Source organism: Amblyomma americanum, chromosome 3, assembly GCF_052857255.1.
Source record: "Amblyomma americanum isolate KBUSLIRL-KWMA chromosome 3, ASM5285725v1, whole genome shotgun sequence".
Classification (NCBI taxonomy): Eukaryota; Metazoa; Arthropoda; class Arachnida; order Ixodida; family Ixodidae; genus Amblyomma; species Amblyomma americanum.
In genome coordinates, this window is record NC_135499.1 from 69,998,199 (window position 1) to 70,018,684 (window position 20,486).

A 20,486-nucleotide genomic window follows, 5' to 3' on the forward strand; every position below is an offset into this window, starting at 1 on the left:
GGGCTTGGCAGGCTGGGGCACGGCCGGGCGGCGCGGATCAGGAACTCAAGGCCGACGACCACGGTTGACGCAGGACACCGAAGCTACGAAACCATGAAGGGGAATGACACCCAGCACCTCCACCAAATGTTACGTGGCGACCAGCCGAAGAATGAGGCCAGATGTACGATGGCAGTGAGATTATTTTTTTTATAGGCGGCTGACCTAGCGGGAGCGCTCCGTCCCGCGCCACTGCCAGCGTCGTCGTCTTCGTGACAATATTACATCCATATTAGAAACAGTTTAATTTTCATCTGATTTTACGACCAGCATCATCCCCTCACTGCCGCAGTTGATACAATTTTCTCTCCAAAGTGCGAAAAACTATTTACCGTTGTTTCTGACCGCATCTTTGAAGGGGACGTACTCATCGCACCATCTCATTGTCATTTTGTATGTGGAATTGCCTTCCCGTGAAGTCTTGTCAGGTTCCGCAGCGGCTCAGCAATCGTAGCAGCCATGAACACTTCACGCGAATCCCTCGTGCTGCCTAACACAACTACGCTCCCATGCGTAGTGGATGCAAAACCTATGTCCCTGATGGTGCGCACTGCCCCTCTGCATCAGCAACCTGTTTCATCAGACGTCTTTCTTACTGTTCTATCAAACGCAATTAACCCGAACCTCGCGCCGCATCAACGTCAAGAAATGCTCACATTGCTGCGTAACCACCAAGCGATTTTCGATGTCACTTCCCCACCGCTAGGACGGACTACTCTTGCACACCACCGCATCTTCGTCGAAGGGAACTCGATCGTACGGCGACGGTCGTATCGGGTTTCTCTCTCCGAACAAAAAGTCATTGAAGAAAATGTCCATGATATGATACATCGCAATATAATTCGTTCCTCAACAACCCCATGGTCCTCACGAGTAGTGTTGATTAAGAAAAAAGGACAGCTCGGTACGATTTTGTGTTGACTACCGTGCGCTCAACAAAATTACGCGCAAAGATGTCTACCCGATGCCGCGGACTCATGACGCCTTTGACTCTCTCCGAGGCGCCGAATATTTCTCGACCTTGGACCTCCGCCCATGTTATTGGCAAATACCTATGCACGAGGCCGTCAAAGAAAAAAACTGCTTTCGCCGCTCCCGATGGACATTACGAATTTAAAGTTTTGCCTTTCGGCCTCTGTAACGCACCAGCAACGTTTGAAAGAATGATCGGTACTGTACTTCGTGGCCTGAACTGGAGAACTTGTTTGTGTGTAACTGGAGAACTTGTTTGTGCTACTTGAATGACATTGTTATCTTCTCTTCAACTTTTCAAGACCATCTCACGCGCCTTAGTGAGGTTTCACGTGCCTCGCTTCAGCGGGTCTTCAGCTGAACACAAAGAAGTGGCACTTTGCAAAGGCGGAAATTAAAATTTTGGGACATCTCGTTAGCCACGACGGCATTCGTCAAGACCCTAACAAAATCATCGCGGTCCAGAACTTTGCTCGTTTTCAATGAGCCGCTTCCTCGGCCTGGCGTCCTATTTTCGGCGAATATTCGAAACTATTGCTGGTCCACTTCTTGGACTTAAAGCTCACAGCTCTTTCGTGTGGACTGACCAGTGCGACACTGCTTTTAACAACCTCAGGCACGCCCTCACATCGGACCCTGCCCTTGGCCACTTCAGTGACACCGCTCCAACCATTCTGCATACTGACACCAATGGTCACGGTCTCGGCGCTGTACTTCTGCAGCGCGACGCAACTCCCCGTGAGAAAGTGATTGCGTTCGCCAGCCGGACCCTAACTCCTGCTGAGAAAAATTACACCATTACAGAGCAGAAATCTCTACCAGACGTCTGGGCAGTCATAAAATTCCGCCCTTATCTATACGGTCGCCAGTTCACAGTTGTGACCGATCACCATGCTCTTTGCTGGTTATCTTCGCTCAAAAATTTAATAGGACGAATTGGCCGTTGGATTCTACGCCTCAAAGAGTACCACATCCTTTATAAATCGGGTCGCCAACACCAGGACGCTGAAGCGCTTCCTCGCTGTCCACTTTCGGAATCACCCTGCTGTTTTTCTACGCAGTGCCTTTCCACCTCTGAACAGAGCCGACCCTTCTCCGACGCACATCCCAGCAGTTTCTTTTGACGACTCCGACAACAAACACACTGTCAGGAGAGCAAGCTGCCGGGCTAGTTGGTGGTACATGTTGTTTACAAAAAAGCGCAAAAAGCGGACGAGGGAAGAAGTGGCGCTCGTGAACGTGTTTCTGTGTCCCCTACTCCATCCCTCGTCCGTTTTTTGCGCTTCCTAGTAAACACGCTCTCTGCTCGCAGCAACTAGCCGTCGCCTACTGCCGTCCCATCATCGACCTCCTTAGCTGCGCTTCGCACCCACCCAGTGCTTGGCTCCGCCGACAGCTAGGAAACATCAAGCTAGACGATGGCATCATACGTCGCTACGTACATTGCCTCGATGGAACGCGCTGGATCCCAGTCGTGCCGCAGGTGCTTCGACCCCATAACCTAGCGGCTCTCCACGATGACGCTAGTGACGGCCACCTAGGTTTCCACGAAACCTACAACCGCGTGAAGCGAAGTTTCTTTTGGCCTGGCCTATCCTCAGGCGTTGCTAAATACGTCGCTTCCTGCCTCTTGTGTCAACGTCGCAAACGGCCGTCTTCTCCACCCGCTGACCTCCTACAACATTTTCCTTGTCCCGCCAAGTCGTTCGAAGTCTCAGTATTGAATTATATGGTCCCCTGCTTCTCTCCGATCAAAGTACCGTTGGGTCATCACAGCTGTTGACCACCTTACGCGATACGCCGAGACAGCACCCGTACCCACTGGCTCGGCTCAAGAGGTTGCAAATTTCTTTTTGCGATCTATTGTATTGCAGCTTGGTGCTCCCTGGGTGCTCCTAAGTGATCCCGGAAGACCTTCTTATCGACAGTCATTGCCAAAGTTCTTCATGCATCATCCACCCTTCATAAGATAACCTCAAGCTATTATCCCCAGACCCTCGGATTGACTGGGCGTTTTCATAGCACCCTATCGGATATGATCTCCATGTACGTGACACCGGATCATCGAAATTGGGACACAATTCTACCGTTCGTCACTTTCGCCTATAACAGCAATACAGCGGGCTACTGGTTACTCTCCGTTCTTCCATGTTTAGGGCCGCCCTCCCACCACAATTCTCGACTGTTTATTTTCTACGCCTTAATATACCTTCACACCAGTACCTTTCCAGTTCGCATCCCGTATGGACAGATGTCGCAACCTTTGCTCGCCTCAAAGCTGAAGCCTGCCAGGCAGACAGCAAGAGTCGCTACGATTCTACTCATCATGTGGTTTCTTTCCGACCTGGTGACGAAGTACTACTTTACGCACCACTGCGCACCGCTGGGCTTAGTGGAACATTTCACCACAGCTATCTTGGTCCCTACAGGGTCATCAATCGAACTTCCCCAGTGAACTACCGTGTCTCACCAGTTGTCCCCCCAGCCGATCGACGCCACCCTGGTACTGAAATCGTCTATGTTTCCCGTTTGAAACCGTTTGTGCGCCACGACGCATCGGTTGCTTAGGAGCGGCCAGGATGGCCACTTTACTCTCCGCAGGCAGATTGTGTCAGCCTTCCACCATGGAACATCTTCTTCCCTTTCTACATACCATCATCATCCCGCAGCTCCGCCTGGGGCACACGCCTCGGCTGCGCTATTGGAATAAACGTCAGACACGGCCGTCTTGCCGTCTAGGCCTAGCCGTCTTCCACAACACACATATATATATATATATATATATATATATATATATATATATATATATATATATATATATATATACATCATCAATCGCTCAAAGAAGATTACTTATAAAGCAGCAGAAAACACAACCATGCCGCCGGTGGGATCCGGACCCACGACCTCCGAATGTCGCGTCAGGTTTTTTCTGCTGCTTTATAAGTGACTTTCGTTAAGCGATAGATTAATCTAAGTATTATTATCCCCCTGATTAGCACTGCACATTAAAAAGAAAATTTAAAAGAAACATTCCCCTGTGCACCTTGGTTTCGGTGACTGTTGGCTCCCTTCATAAGTTTGTCAAAACGAGTCCCTGATTTCCTTTACCTCGTCTGCTAATTGCTTAACGAGGGTCTCGGTTCTGGCAGTCTTGATGCCATGGGTAGCTTAAGAGGGCTCTCGCACAGTTTCCGCCCTCGTCGTTAGATGACGTTCCACGTCACACTCGCGGGAAAACAGGACGTGCTACGTCCGCCGCTATGGACGAGGGGGCCCTGGTGAGCACTCTCAGGGTTCGCTTACACCCAATGGACATAAATACCCACGAGAGCAGCATTGGACAGCCGTCGCCGTAGCTCAGTTGGTAAGAGCACCGGACGCGATATTCGGAGGTCGTGGGATCGGTTCCCACCGACGGCATGGTTGTGTTTTCTGCTACTTTATAAGTAATCTTCTTTGAGCGATAGATGAAGTATTATTGTCCCACTGATTGGCACTACAAATTAAAAAACATTCCCCTATGCGCTTTGGTTTCGGTCACTGTTGACTTCCTTCACAAGTTTGTCAAAACGAGTCCCTGATTTCCTTTACCTTCTATATATATATGCACAAACGAAGGCCACTCCCCGGCCGAAACGGCAAGAAAAGTTCGTGTTTTTCTTACAAGCATTTTGCAATATATATATATATATATATATATATATATATATATATATATATATATTCGCGGCGCGCTGTCACGGGCTATTTTTTAATGTTCGCGGGCTTTGGTTTTCCCGAAATAAAACGGCCACGCTAAGCCTATGTCATTGAATATGTCTGGGTTGGACAATATGTCTGGACCTCCACAAATTTTCTATTGACGGCGGAACGTTTCAAAGTATTTTTAAAGAGTGAATTAATTTATCTCGACTAATTGTTCAAGAACAACGATAAAAAATGGTACTGTACGTTTAAATGAACCTTAACAACATCCCCACCATTTGATTTGTTAATAACCATTAGGTTTTTTAAAAATCTTGGTTGAAGTTAGCCGGGCACCCTGTATATATATATATATATATATATATATATATATATATATATATATATATATATATATATATATATATATATATATATATATATATATATATATATATATATATATATGATGGAACCTTTTCTGTGTTCTTTGAGTAAGAAGTGAGTGGTCATTACATTTAAGTGTGCGAAGCCTAGAGGCTAAGGGATAACCTTGAGACGAGACTGAGAACTAGCCAGCGCTCTAAATCGGAAGAAAATGTGGGTAAGCATATGTAGAGAAACATGACAGGGTGCATAGGTTAAGAAACGTGAGCTCATGTGATATTGCTCCTAACAGGTGGGCTTTGGATAAGTCTCTATGAATGTAAGAGGTATATGCCCTCTTATTACGTTAGCATAGTGGATTCCAGAGTGAAGACGGTATACTTGAGTGTGGGAGGAAAGCATGCGCAGTTATAAAGTGCGGAAACGTACGTGAACAGGGTAGCCATGAAAGGCTGAAAGCCTAATCAAAGAATGCTTAGAGACGCCTGCGTTCCGCTGTGTGCTCAATTCTGGTCTTGATGATGAAAATGTGCAGCACCAAATGAATAACTTGCATTTCATTGGCATTCCGTTCCACCCAACTTCATCCGATCATGGTTTGAACGCTGGTATCATCCTGCGATCATTATTAGTCCGCAGTCCAGAATCAAGTGCTGACATCAGCTGCGATGCGCACTTTAGATAACCATACACGGTAGTAATCGACAACTGCTGCTATGACTAGGCGCGGTGTTGATATGCGGGAAGCTCTGGCAAGCTTACCATTGCCCTGGGCGTCTTCACGAAGTGCACCGGGCAAGTAAGCACGTGCGCCCGTGACAGGGTGTCCTTGCAGTCGTTGCAGAAGCAGTGGCCGCACAAGGCGCGCCACGCGAGCCCTGTGAGGTCCCCGCAGCGCAGGCACCGCGAACCCTCGGGCGGACTCTGACCGAGGAGGATACGTGTGCGGTCCTTAAGGTCGGGGAAATCCCGCACCGTCACCTCGATCGCGGACATCGTGGGCCTAGCTTTCGTCTCTGCTTGCAGCAGCCTTTGTTGTGCCTGCTCGATCTGCAATAAACGAGCAACGTGCAGCAAAACACCAAATGTTTTGTGATTGATGATTATACTAAAGCTAGTAGCACATTCACTTGTTCTAAGATAAAACCGGCTATCTCTGGAATATCGCGGGCGTTAAGGTCCTAAAACTGCACGAGCCCTTGTGCACTGGTTTGGCGTACTGGTGTGGTGTGCTGCTGTGCACTTTGATGTTGGAGTAATAACACCCTATCTGGGTGAAATGGTGTGTACTTTGGAGTTTGTGTGATAATAAAACTATCTGGGAGAAGTTATCTCTTGTATACTGAGCGCAAAAAGAAAAAGGAAATCAATATGAGATAACGAATACACCAGCGCGGGCAACAGTTTCATTCTCATTAAATTGCACTACATGCCAAATGCGTCTTTTTCTGAGAAGAAATGCTTTGGAAACGCAGTGATGGAGTTAAGGTAGAACATCTGTTTCGTCTGTGAGAAAACCATGGTTCAAATTCCTGTACCACCCAATTCATCACCGGATTACAAGAAATTATGCCCTTGTCGATGGAATTGAACAACGAAGAACGGGGCGCAGCCAGATGCTGTCAGCCAGAGCCGCCAACGCATCATCTCCCCTTAATCAAATATGCCCACCCCTGTGTAGTACTTTGTCAACACCTCCTACATGGATGCACCAGTTAACAGCGGGCCCTCAGCCACCAGCGACTGCGTATCAACTGACCAAAGCGCCGATCAGTTCTGTGACGCATCGCAGGCTGCTGGGAATCCATATCTGCGGACAGGCTGTCATTGGAAACAGAACTTGGCAACGTTTAACGCTACCGCCTTATCCAGTGAGGCGTCCCTATCAGTGCTATTTGAAAACCCGCGGGTTTTAAATGGAATGTCTTAGGGCTTTGTTATGTTAGCAGGACAGATGAAGCTTATGTAATGTTAAAGTGCGAACACGTACTATGTTATCATGATCTAACAGATCGGTGAGAGCTAGGTATGAGATTAGTGACGAATAAGGCTACAGCTGGCAAAAAAAAGAAATTCTGCAGCGTGAATGAGAGGGTGGCAGTTATCGTAACTAAACTTAATAAGAAGTACAAGCTGAAGGTAGTACATGCCTACGCACCTATATCTAGTTGTGACTGCGAGATCATCGAAAGGTTCAATGAAGACGAGGAAAAGGTAACTATTAGAGCAAAAACGCAGTATTCTGCCTTGATTGGCCACTTCAGTGCCAAGGCAGGCAAGAAGGATATAGTCGACCACGTAGTGGAGGACTACAATATGTGTTCTAGGACGAACAGTGGGGAGTTATTAGTGTACACCACAGAACGAAACAACTTACTGCTCATACATTTCCTCTTCCGGAAACGAAAGAAGCGGAAGTGAAATTGGAGCAGCCAGAAAGGCGGCAATAAAAATTAGATACATTTTATTATGTGTTTGCATCCGCGCTTTGTGACTGATCCGAAGGCGCTAGGTAATGTAAGATGTAATGTGAGAACCGTTAAGGCGAGAACTGTTCCCCATCCAGGCCTCGGATTATCTCCCGTAAACAGGCAGTGAATAGCAATGGCGAGATCATGTCCTCCTACCTGACACAATTCTTTACTTTAATTTTATTGCTGACTTTATGGAGGACTACGATAGCTGTGTAATCGTTATAGATAATTTGCACAGCAGCATCAACTAAGATAATTGCTAATTGAATTAGATTCCCTCAACCGCACGACCAGGCGGGGTTTTAGGTATACTATTCAACAATCAGCCTAATAACACCAGCAGTCAGGTGATATAGAATTATAGAAATGAGCAGAATAAAATGCAACGTTCTATATAATCTCCATAGATTGTGAGAAAGCATTTGACTGAGTCGAAATATCAGCAGTCATGTAGGCACTGCGTAATCATGTCCTCAAAGGAGTATGTGTAAACGTGCTGTAAAATATCTATGGCGGTTCAACATGAGGTGCTTCAACTTCTCGATAAGCTAGATAATGGCTCTTGGTCACACATTTTTTGTGGCACCATGCAACTGTTTAAAAATAAAGAGCAGTAAAGAAAGTATTATAGGCAAATCAATCCCTTAGCGATTTGTAAATACACGTGCACATTGCTGAGTGTGCCTGGATGCGCACTAGCAGGAAACATACCCTTCAGTTCCGCCAAGAAGCTTTGCACTCATTTGTAGAGATGCACAAGTTGGGCTAGTAGAATATTGCCGCTCGCTGTTATTCATTTAAGTTTGTCGGATGTGCCATCTGACTATTTTGCAATAAAATCACTAATATTTGGATGTACACTGAGCGCCATAAACAGCATAAAGGGGCAGAAATATTCTTAAAGCCTGTGCAGATCCACATGGGACTAAGTGAGCGTTTTGTGAAATGTCGTGTACAGAGCTGGCTACATTGGTGCCAAACGCACCGCAGTTACAATAATAACGGTTCAAGATTCGTATGCAACCAATAAATCAGTGCTAAGGGTAGCACAGTCGACCAAAAGCAATGTAGGCAAATGTGTCAAAATCCTTTGTAGGGTTAACACAAAAACAGACACCCAAAACCTTGCTATTCACGTGTATTAGCTTTACTCACTTATGCTCTATGAAACCTAGCTCAAAAGGAACAAAAATAAAATAGCACCGTGCGCAAAGATCTTTTGTTGCTTTGTTAACGTAAGGCAGTCTTAATGAAGGAAAGAAACTTTGCTGTGTAGGCGTTTACGCAAAAAGGACGCGTGATGAGAGGCCCGAAGTCCGTTTTCTCTCAGAATCATCTTATCAGATCCCACATTCAGAGAGCCCGAGTGGGAGTTCTACGACACCCTCGTTGCACTAAAGGCTGCAAAGCCGGGTTAAACACTGCGTTCTTGGTCGACGTTGAGTAGAGGTTGAGACAAAGCAAATAGCGGATTGTCTATCTCTGCGTAAACATGCCTTACCAGCTACTAACTTTTGAGGTTCTTGAAGAAATAGTCCCGTCACAGCCAAGCGGGCTTACGTTCGGCAGGGGTGACGTTACCGAGGGGCTCGTCCAGCGTTCGTCATTTTTGTGGGACTGGAAGTGCACGGCGGTCACATTACGACCCAACGCGTTGTTCTTCTACGGCTGGGGCTGTGCACACCCTATCGCAGCCCCAGCCGCTACGAGGTGCCAGTTTCATGAAAGTCCTGGCATTAGTGGAGAGCTGTTCTCAATCTAGGAAACTAGGGATAGGTAAAAACCAGATTTATGCGTTAAGAGACAACGAGGGCAATGTCATTAGCAATATGGATAAGATAGTTAAAGTAGCCGGAGAGTTCTACACAAATCTCTACAGTAGCCAATGTAATCATAGCGTTAATGAGAGAAACAGTAGCGTAGAACAATGTGTCATCCCGCCAGTAACGAAAGAGGAATTAAAGAAAGACTTAGGAGCAATAGAAAGGGGGAGAGCAGTTGGGGAGGATCAGGTAGCAGCAGACCTGTTCAAGGATGGAGGAGAGGTCGTTCTAGAAAAACTAGCCACCCTGTATACGCAATGCCTTATGACCTCAGCCGTACCAGAAGCTAGGAAGAACGCCAACATTATCTTAATTCATAGGAAGGGAGACGCCAAGGACTTGAAAAATTATAGACCGATCAGCTTACTATCTGTTACTTACAAGGTATTTACTAAGGCAAATCGCTAAAAGACTCAGGGCAACCTTAGATCTCAGCGAAAAACAGCGCGCTTACACAGGACACGAGAAAGGAGACACGCACACACACAGCGCTGACTTACAACTGCAGGTTTATTGCATTGCGTGTATTGCATTGCAGGTTTCATTGCATTGCGTGTAAGCGCGCTGTTTTTCGGTGAGATCATGTACCAACTGGCCCGGAAACTGTCCTTAATGCAACCTTAGACTTTAATCAACAAAATGATCAGGCAGGGTTTCTTAAAGGATATTCCACAATAGATCATATTCACGCTATCAATCAGGTGATATAAAAATGCACAGAATATAACCAACCTCCATATATAGCCTTCATTGATTACGAGAGAACATTCGACTCAGTGGAATCCCCAGCAGTCATAGATGCATTGCGTAATCAGGGCGTAGAAGAGCCTTATGTCAAAATACTGGAAAACATATATAGCAGCTGCATAGCTACCATAGTCCTCCATGAAGTCAGCAATATAATTCCAATAAGAAAGAGCGTCAGGCAAGTAGACACGATCTCGCCAATGCTATTCACCGCCTGTTTACAGGATGTATTCCGAGGCCTGAATTGGGAACAGTTGGGAATAAGAGTAAATGGAGAATACCTAAATAATTGCGATTCGCTTGACATTGCCTTGCTGAGTCACTCAGGAGGTGAACTGCAAATCATGATCAATGAGTTAGACAGGCAGAGCAGAATGCTGGGTCTAAAAATTAACATGCAGAAAACCAAAGTAATGTTCAACAGTCAAGCAAGGGAACGGCAGTCCACAATTGGCAGTGAGCGCCTGGAAGCGGTAAAGGAATACATACTTCTATTTAGGGCAGGTAGTGGCAGCTGATCCGGATCATCAGAGCGAAATAACTATAAGGATAAGAATGGGAGGGAGCCTGTATGGCAGGTTCTCTCAGATCATGAATGACAGTTTACCAATTTTCCTGAAGAGAAAAGTGTACAACAGCTCTATCTTACCGGTACTCACCTACGGGGCAGAAACGCGGAGGCTAACGAAAAGAGTTCAGCTTAAGGACAGCGCAGCGTGCCATGGAAAGAAAAATGATAGGTATAACGTTAAATGGACTATGCAATAAATTAATTGAGATTACGTAAAGCAGACGAGAGATAGGCATTCGATCACTCGTCACCCCAGTGCAAGAATTTTTGAGCTAGCATCAATAACAGCGCAGATATAGACGATTAAATATTACGGTCCTCCTTTCCCCCCTGAACTCGTACACGAGGCGCACCAGAAAAAATAAAGAAAACAGCTTTGGGACTGGGCCCCGCCCAAGAATACGTCATCCGCTGACGTTAATTTTGCAACTTCCGGTTGTCGCTCCTAACCCCCCAGCAGCAGCGTCGGCGGCGTGGCGACATCTCTCCGGTCTCTTCGCCTTCCTGGATTGCAGCGCGCGTCGGGTTTCTTTGCTTATCATCTGTGGTAATTAGCAGTAATAAACCCGGACCTCGAGATGCGACTGCTCGCTTTTACGGCCCGGCCGCGATGGGCATGGAGCCCTATGCATGCACACGAAGAGCCTTGTGAGTGGCTCCGGAACTCCCTACAGAAGGAGGCGGCAGAGGAAAATTGAAACCATATGCGCGATGGCTATGCATGCCCTGGCTCGCGCTTGCCCGAGAGGGTCGCGCGGCTGCACGAGCAGGCGATTTACACGGCTACCGGAAGTGTGCCCGTGACGTCGTGGCTGCCGTGGCTGCCGTGGCTCCAGCGAATGAGAGCGTGTGGTGGCCTGGCGACGTCATGGGTAGAGTGACGTCTTTGTTTCACGAATTTAGTTCCAAAATCGGTCACTACGAGCACACCAATCGACCCGCAAATTTTGAAAACACGTTTTTTAAAAGTTCATAATAAATTGCCGGCTCAGTTCCGAAGGCTCATACGTGGTGTGAATGCTTCTTAGCATCATTTCTAAGCATTGAAAACATTTACAAGTGACTTTTTATTCGTTGCATAGTCCCTTTAGGCGACCGGAAGCGAGCAGAGTGGGTGAAGGAACAAACGCGGGTTAATGACATCCTAGTCGAAATTAAGAGGAAGAAATGTGCTTGGGCAAGGCATGTAATGCGAAGGCAAGATAACCGCTGGTCCATATGGGTAACGGAGTGGATTCCAAGAGAAGGTAAGTGTAGCAGGGGACGGCAGAAGGTTAGGTGGGCGGATGAGATTAAGAAGTTTGCAGGCAAAGGGTGGATGACGCTGGCAAAAGACAGGGTTAATTGGAGAGACATGGGAGAGGCCTTTACCCTGCAGTGGGTGTAATAAGGCTGATGATGATGATGATGATGATGATAATTCTCAATCGCGTATAAGCCCTTTACAGCAACACACAACGGTGAAACTCCTCCGAAAACTTGTTTGAACCGGAACTGTAACGACTGAATCATCGAGGTTCTTCCGAAAATGCATCTTCAACCGCTCTCTATTGAAACAGAATGTAGAAACATGTTAAGCAAGCATTCATATAAATGTTTATTTGGATTAATATTTATTGAAAAAATTTAGCAGAGCGACCATATTTGAGGTCGAAGAGTAGTGAAGTCAGATGTGGAAATAATTGTTTGAAAATGGCAACAGAAAGGTCACTGGCTTAGCAATGTGCCCATGTTTGACGTCAAAGAGCAGTAGAGTAAAGTGCGGAAATAATTTTTTTTTTAAATCGCAACGGAAAGTTCACTGACGAGTTCGTATTTCTATTCCCTCATCAATACCTGCAGTACTACATGCTTGAAGAGTAGAGGGTATTATGGTTGCAACGCTCCCATAAAAAAAAAATGTGAAACACGGCGCATAATACGTTATGTCGTACTGCCTAAATGCTTACAATATTTGGTGTGATCTGTAATATAAAATGTCTGCGAATAATGGCCAATCGAAAAATACTCAGCAAGATTTCTACAGGACTTCAGTTCACAAACATATTTAATCCTACAATACCAGCAGAAAAAACAAACCTTGAAATGAAAAACAGAACCGATAAAGATAAATGCGTTTCCAGTGCGTTTTTTTTCTCTTGTTTTTGCTTCGCTGTTCCTCTATGAAACACCGCCAACTTCCTAGTTCAGCGATACTGTTTTAAGCACATCAAATAACCGCGTTCACTGGTAATGCCTGGAAGAGGCAGCTGCATCGCACGCGAGGAAATATAAATCGTTTTCCAGAGATGTGCGCAAATATGTGTAAAGAATTAACATTATACAAAGTAATAACAATAACTACGCAGCCTTTCATCCGCAAAAGAAACGTGAACAATTTTCCAGTACCAGGCCTGTGGTGACGCATTGAAACAGCAAGGATCCTGTATATTTTAGATCATGAAATGTCAAACTTTGAAAAGTAAGTAAATACGCTATAGTGAAGCGCAGTTCTTCCTCGAGTGTTCTTTCAAGTACTAACGTTTTCACAGAAAACCACAATCCTATTCCCACGTACTAGGCATCCACGGGAGCGGCGCAGCGGTTAGAGGCGAGTTGTAAATGAATGCCTCAGCTTTTGGCCCGTAAGGCTGTCGCGCATTTCAGTGCAGATGAAATAAAAGCTCTGACATCAACAGCGCGGACAAAACGCTGCGCCAACCACTTATTTGCAGCGCGCACAGATATGATGTGCGCCAGCTCTGAATCCTCACCCGGCGTTTACGCCGTCGTTTCTAGTTTGCAGAGTACACTTGCTGAGCGAAGCAGGAAATGGTTACGAATAATGTGGGACGCTGCAGTCTGCAGTCAGTATAAGAATGCGGCAAAGGTGACCTTAAACAACTAATTTAGCGATACCTAAAAACAGCAACTCCAACTGTACGCCGGTGGCTTTACCAGCCCTCTGCCGATCGATCCGGTGTATATGTTGGCACCCTTTTTCGCCCTTCAGAACAAAACGTATGAACGTAAGGAGGTATTTATGGGCGTGATACCTTTAGAGTAGTGGGAAAGAGATGAATCCCGTGAGCTCTAAATATGGATTAGCAGCGTACAGGAACTCTCTGTAATTGATCTGACAAGTTTCGTTGCTTTAGAATTGTTGGCCCTCTTGAAGATGCCACCAGCAGACCAGGACTTAAGCTGTTGAAACTGCTGCCCCATAAGAATCGCTGGTTGTTGGGTTGTGCTCATAAATTTTGCAAATGTGCTGGTCAGCCGTGCGCCATTCCAGCGTGCGCATAGCTGTGACAGTCCAGGCCTTGCTCAGCGACCGCGAGCTCCTATGCCAAAAAATTGTGAGTGTATCACGCAATTATGGACACTGTCAACCCTTTAATGCGCAGCGTATCTTGTATGACACTCAGTCTAAAAATGTCTATAGCCTCCGCTTGGGCTCGAAATAGTATACTGAATCTTTACTACGTTCGGAATATGCCATTTAAAAAATGCAGGGGGGAAATTTGTTGACCTGAAGTGCGGTGAGGCGAAAGCCCTTAGCGCGGCGTTGCTGCTTGTGTCAGTGATGTGTGTTTAAGGTGTAGATTAAGTTCACAATTGTTTGTGAATCTTAAATGCTGGAGAGACTGGAGGGCGTTTGGGAGGCATCCGTTTTGTTCGACACCTTTCCGCCTCTCGAGCGTTCTTATGCTAGGCAGACATTATGGTGGGGCTGTAAAAAGAATGAAAAATAAAGTGTCCCTGCCCGTACCATTATGTATAACCAGCTTCCTTACGCTAGATAAAAATTATTGTGGGACAGTAAAAATAATGAAAAATAAAGTGTGCTTGCCCGTGCCAATGCCCTACGCTAAAAAAAATTATTGTGGGGCTATAAAAAGAACAAAAATAAAGTGTCTCTGCCCGTGCCACTAAGTATAACGGGCTTCCTTACGCTAGACAAATGTTAGTGTGGGCAGAGGAAAAAGAAAGAAAAATAATGTTCCCCAGCCCGCACCGCGTAAGGCACAACGGGCTAGACGTATATTAGTGTGGGCAAAGAAAAAGAAAGAAAAATACTTACAATGAGAAGTGCATATGCGTAGGCAGGCAGTAGCGTAGTCATTAGCACGCTCGGCTGGGGAATGGGAGGATGGCGGTTCGAATCCGGCCGTGCAAAATGATTTGCTTCTTACCGAGTTGACGCCATTTGATTGACAGCTATAGTGTGAGAGATTTCGCGGACGGACGGAGAACAATGATTCTTTGAAGGCTTTGACCTGTTAAAAGTAACATGAAAATACTCGAAGCTCAAAAACTGTAACCCCGTATTTAAATGGCCGGAATCACACGGTTTGGCAATGTTCATACTTCGCCGTACTGGCCTGGTGCGCACCTCTCGAGAAAAGCACGCACCGTTTAGGGTGTAAGATTCATAGGGAGACACCCTAAACCGTTGTGTAATACACAGAGCTCACTAACCGTTCTTTGTTGCCTGGCTGCAAATTTCGGGTTCCCTTGCACCAAACTAATCGCTTCGGTACACCGCTACCATAGCGTTAAAAAGTCTGTAAACTTACCTTACTACGACGAAAGGATCCAGACCCCTGCCTAGCCTGGCGTCTCTCGGCACGCTACCCGACGCCAGCCGCCGACCGCCGAGCCCCGCTCCCAGGCAGACCACCGAAGCTGCGAGTGCCACGATCGATAAAACGCGGCGGCACAATTCCGCCGTCTCGACAGAAAACCCGGGCTTCCCCTTCTCCAACGCTGGTTGCTCTCTCACGCAGCAGCTGCGCCCGCCTTTTCAGCCGCTCTTCTCTCTCGCCACTATTGACAATGCTCTCCTCGGGTTCTGCAGCTTGACTCGCCAAACAAGCAAGGGCTTCATATCTGGTGAAATTCCGCTTGCACAAGGCCGCTGCCGTTGCGGACGAATAACATTCGACTGCCGTCCTGAGTTGCCTTTATGTCCGCGTTTTATTTTATTCTGGAAAACAATTCATTGCCAGGCGTTTGTGCGGATGGCAAAGTGACTGTGGACTATGGGATGTGGCAAAGTGAGCGGCTCGATCCTGATTAATTTTGTCAGTTTGAACTTTCTTAACGTGCAGTGTAATTCAGCGTGATGCGTATTCGGCCCGTGGAGGCCATAACCACTGATCCAACGAAGAGCTTCTTTTTTGAGAGCGAGAAAAAAGAAACGGAGCCGAGGAAAGAAACAGAGTATATATGCTCGCGGCTATTATTTGGAAGGAGTAAAATGTACAGACAGAAGGCAAACGGTCGAGCATCACGGCAGCATCAGTTTATACTGCATGATACCAATGAACACTAAGTCTGTGCTGACCATTCAGAAAAGCAGTTCCGACATCGTGCATGCTCCTCTTAGCATTCCATCATCAAAATGAAGGTTTGAAGAAACTCCTCAAAACTGCAAGCACCCGACAGTTGCAAACACGAATGAACGCAACCTGATCAACTTGAACAGTCACAGCAGCCTGCGTTCGGGATATTTTTTTTTCCGTTCTGGAACATTAGTCAGGGTATCATGGTGAAATGACAAATGACTGCCCAACGAACCAGGAAGCGATGGTGCGACCTTTATCTGAACTGTATTTTTATCTAGGTGGACCACTCTGCTCGCAAGTTTGCAATGCATTTCGCCGTCGAAAGCGCGTGAGATGAAACAGACATCATTCCCCTACACATTAGGGTACAATCATTCCTTGAAGCTTGTACAAGGAAATGCCCAGCCTGCGCGAGAAGAATTAGATTACAAAAGGAGCGAGTGAGGCGCACACACAGGCAAACACATGTGTGATATCTACACATGCTCACCCGACTACAAAGACCTAACCACAGCCTTGAAGAATTTAAAATGGCTCAAAGGCAACAGAAAGCCTAGGCCCAAGACATTAGCCGTGGCAGAGGCTATCATGCTTCCTGCACACTAGCAGCCTGAATTTCTTTGTCGGACTGGTATGCAAGGCACCAACACTAGTTTGGAGCCAACTTGCTCCCTCCGCAGCTGCAATTGCTCGTGAAATCATATCACACCTTTGTTTACACAAACATTATTTAGGTACTAAGCCATCAAGGCATGCAGGGGAAACCAAAGGGACCTTCGGCCCTCTTGCCTGCATGCTACACTCAACACAATCAGTGCAGACAAGTGCACAAGTGGAAGAACAATGTTCGTAAAGAGTTGAAAATATGTTATGCAAATCATTCCGATAGCTCCTCATCGCACTTCACGCAGTACAGGGGCATTAATTAGGCCGTTGCATAACTATCGTACTTATGGCGGTGAAAGAAACACATTGCAAGAACAGTTACACCGAATGCCCTGTGAGCTTCCGGAAGTGCACTGCAGAGTGATACTGACCCCGTTACGGAGCTAACCATCTAATACAACAAGAATACGGGAGGGCGCCTGCACGAGACCACATAAAACCGCTCCTTGCAGCGGCTTTCCAGAGCTAGTCCGCTAGCCCCACCAATAAAACAAATCTAACAGTTCTTACTTCCGCATCTAATTGGAACTGAACTGGCTATGTTAGAGGGACTTATAAAGCCCGGATTTGGAATTTAAAGAAAAAATTTTCTCTCCCGCTGTTAACACCAAACATGTGGGAGTAAAACCTACCTATACTTAACCTGTGCTAGCATATTACTAGTAAGAGCACAGTAAGACACATGCGTGGCATCTCAGCAAGCAAATGTCACCATTATCCAACGTATCACATCTTAACCCCAAAGACAACATGCTAACATTGGCGAAAAAGTTGCTAAGTACCAAAAGTGTGTGAAATCTGGCGCAACCAACCATAACTGCAGAGGCCTTCACGAGATAGCGACATCGGTCTCTGAATTATTTTGCTGTGTGCACCTTATTCGCCGCTCTACTGTAAGCATTCATCATGGCGTAAATGCTCCATGTCAGCCTATGGTGCTCATTATAGTCGCCACTCTTCGGTACACATTTGAAATTAAATGGAGGACATGCAGTAAAGTAGGCCTGTAGAGAGCCTTCCAGTGGGTTTTATATTACTTTAAGTAAGCAGAAGCCATGTAGAGAATCGCTTAAGCTCTTTCTTTATAACTTTAGTTTCCCCTTTGCCATGTTCGCCAGGCCGAGACATACAGGTCTCAAGTCAAAGCGCACACCTACCTGGAGCGGACCAGATGCGTTTTCAGACCGAACGTGAGTTCCCCGAAGCTCCTATGTTGTAAGCGTGAGGGTGCGACAAGTCCTCCGACATAACCAAGAGCTCGAGGGTGGCACTCGCGGTTTCTTCTCCTTCCTTATCGCTGGAAAGATCGTTGCTTCCTTCTATGTTTTATCTTATCTAGTACGAGCGCGAACGTACGTCGGGGTGCTTTCATAAAACAGGCGCTCGAGACATTCTTGTGCAACTGTCGGCGCTATCTTTGCCTTACGCATGACCTAAGCTGTCTGAGGAGAGGTTGAGCGCTCGCCATACACACTGATGCCCTTGCCGCAATGTGCGCTTGGCAGCGGTGGGTGCGGAAGTGTAAGCAAAAGAATGGCACGAGGGGCGCACAGGGTGATGTTGGACATAGGCGACCGCTGAGGTCTGCAGTAGATGTCAGGAGAGGCAGCTGCGCGACAATGGCCTCCGGCAGCAGAAGAATTCACGTCGTCATATTCGCCGCACAAAGTTGTTTTAATCACTGCTGCTTGGACACTCTTGTTCATATGTTAGCTGATCATCAGCTTATTTCCAATGCAAGGCAAACATAAGGTGTGTTCGGCAGGCCTACAAAACATTGCAGGCCAAGAAACGATGCGCCAACAATGTAAGCATGTCGGAATAACAGGCGATGTAACGTAAACAGTCATTTCCGCACAAAATATCATGTTTTGCTGTCATCCTTATCGTTTTCATCGTTCCCGCTAAAACCTTTGTCATCGTTGTGCCGCTGACGCCTTTCCGTTACGATGTGCCTAAACGGGAAGCTTTCGTGATGGCAGATGTAAGCTCGAAAACACCATTTACGACTTGGCCAGGGTGTTATTTTTCGGGGCAAACTTTAGATGAATCATGTTGAAGGACGTGGCGACAGGACGTCGCCACGATTCCTACCTGCGGTTTGCCCACTGTGATACCCGAACTTGTGTTTGTTTTGGCCTAGCTGACAAGACGTTTGCCTCCTACGTAAAAGCGGTAGGATATTGCACTCCAGCTTCGCAATTACTCTATTGCTGATAAGGCTCATGCATGGTGACACCGACTCTCGCGTAGGTGTACAGGCGCCCCTACACGGGCTCATTTGTTTCTTGCTTCAGCAAACGGCCGCCAAAACAAGTTTTGCTTTGTGACTCACAGACATCCTGCTACGAACAAAGGCAGGCTTTATGTGGATATTGTTCTGGAAATCGCGTTGAGCAGAACCAAGCAAATCCACATTAATAAAGATGGCAAACTTAAGTCTTGCATAACGAAAAGTAAAAAATTGCAGTAATGCGCATATTGGGTGCCTTATCTTCAGCGGTATAAAGGCACCTTGAATGCTGAGATACACTACAGGGGTGAGCGGATTCTATGAACTTCGCGAGGTATTCACGCTCACCTTTCATAATTGCAATTAATTCCAAAACTGCAGAACGGTAGGCACAAAACAAAAAGCACGGCCCAACGTTCCCGGCGTCATCGCCCATTTTGCGTCGTCACAAGGTAAGTAATAGAATCCTCTCTACTGTCATTATTATGACACTCTGCCCAACCTAATTCGCCACGCCACGAAGCGTGCGCATCCTCAACTCACTGTACCTTGCTACTTAACCTCCTAGTGCTACCCTTATTTTTTTCTTTATAACTCAAGCTTCACTTCAGCACAATAAACGCGGTATTCTATTACAAACGACGAAAACCGAGGAATCGAGTCACGGCCGTAGCGGCTAAATTTGGTTAGCGGGGACAAAAAGAAACAACGCTGTGCTTTTGGACGTCCGTGAAATTCGGGGCACCTCATGTGTTCGAAATTATTTGAGCACCATTCACTACAGTGCCTGTCATAGAGTTTCGTTTACTACGCGCAAGCACAACGATCAGGAGCCATAATTCTTTTTCTTACCACTTTCATTAACAAGAAGTGCGGAAAATCGCCAGGTGAGTTCGGCATTAAATAGTAGTCAAAAAAGAAATTTTATTCAGATATATCGGCATGCGCACAAAGCAGATAATTGTTAAAAGATGATTGTTGGTGTTTTTGCTTAGATTTACGTACTAAAAGCACCAGCAGAACAGTGTGTTAAAAAAATGAGCCCTTTGGCATGGGCCTATGTTTTAAACAATCTCTGGAGGTCCGAAGAAAAAGGAGGGTAAAGGAAGCTCTGATGTGTGTATCGTGGTGGCCAGAGATTGGTCAAATTGTCACCTCTAGAATGTACATCCATGCCGTCAATATTTGTTTTCAAATAGACACTTTCATCAAAACAGGCATAAACACGCGATTCGCAGTAGTTTAGCCATGAATTTATTGGTAGGGTACGCTGTAAACGAGGCGCTACGCGCGTTGCGCAGAGTACGCCCAAGACATTTAAAGTGCCCCTAATAAGGTTTTCTGCATTTCAAGCAAACAAGCCGAGGGATTAGATCAGGCATCGAAGACAGTCGTGTTGAAAAAAATGTATGCTCTAACACAGCGGTATTCGCGACTGACTTTTTTTTTTCATTTAAAGGATTCTTCATGAACGCAAATACAGAAAGAACAACAGCAATCGGATATAATTTCAAGCCATGAGCCAGCTTTTTGGGCGGAAAGCATTAACAGACAAAT

The 20,486-nt window shown here is 46.2% G+C and overlaps 1 protein-coding gene across 4 annotated transcripts in view; it reads right to left on the reverse strand.

The window, feature by feature from the left end:
• Positions 1 to 17,996, reverse strand: part of LOC144124654 (uncharacterized) — a 32,132-nt gene extending 14,136 nt beyond the window's left edge. The window contains exons 1-4 of one of the 4 annotated variants that reach the window (XM_077657463.1): positions 17,854 to 17,958; positions 15,260 to 15,368; positions 10,411 to 10,464; positions 5,848 to 6,135 (exon numbers count right to left, since the gene is read on the reverse strand). In XM_077657463.1, the coding sequence (XP_077513589.1) occupies positions 5,848 to 6,081 (234 nt within the window). In that variant the 5' untranslated portion in view covers positions 6,082 to 6,135; positions 10,411 to 10,464; positions 15,260 to 15,368; positions 17,854 to 17,958. Of the gene's footprint in view, positions 1 to 5,847; positions 6,136 to 10,410; positions 10,465 to 15,259; positions 15,369 to 17,853 lie in introns of all 4 variants that reach the window. The other 3 variants (XM_077657464.1, XM_077657462.1, XM_077657461.1) reach the window with 3 other exon arrangements.
• Between the last annotated feature and the right edge of the window lie 2,490 nt (positions 17,997 to 20,486).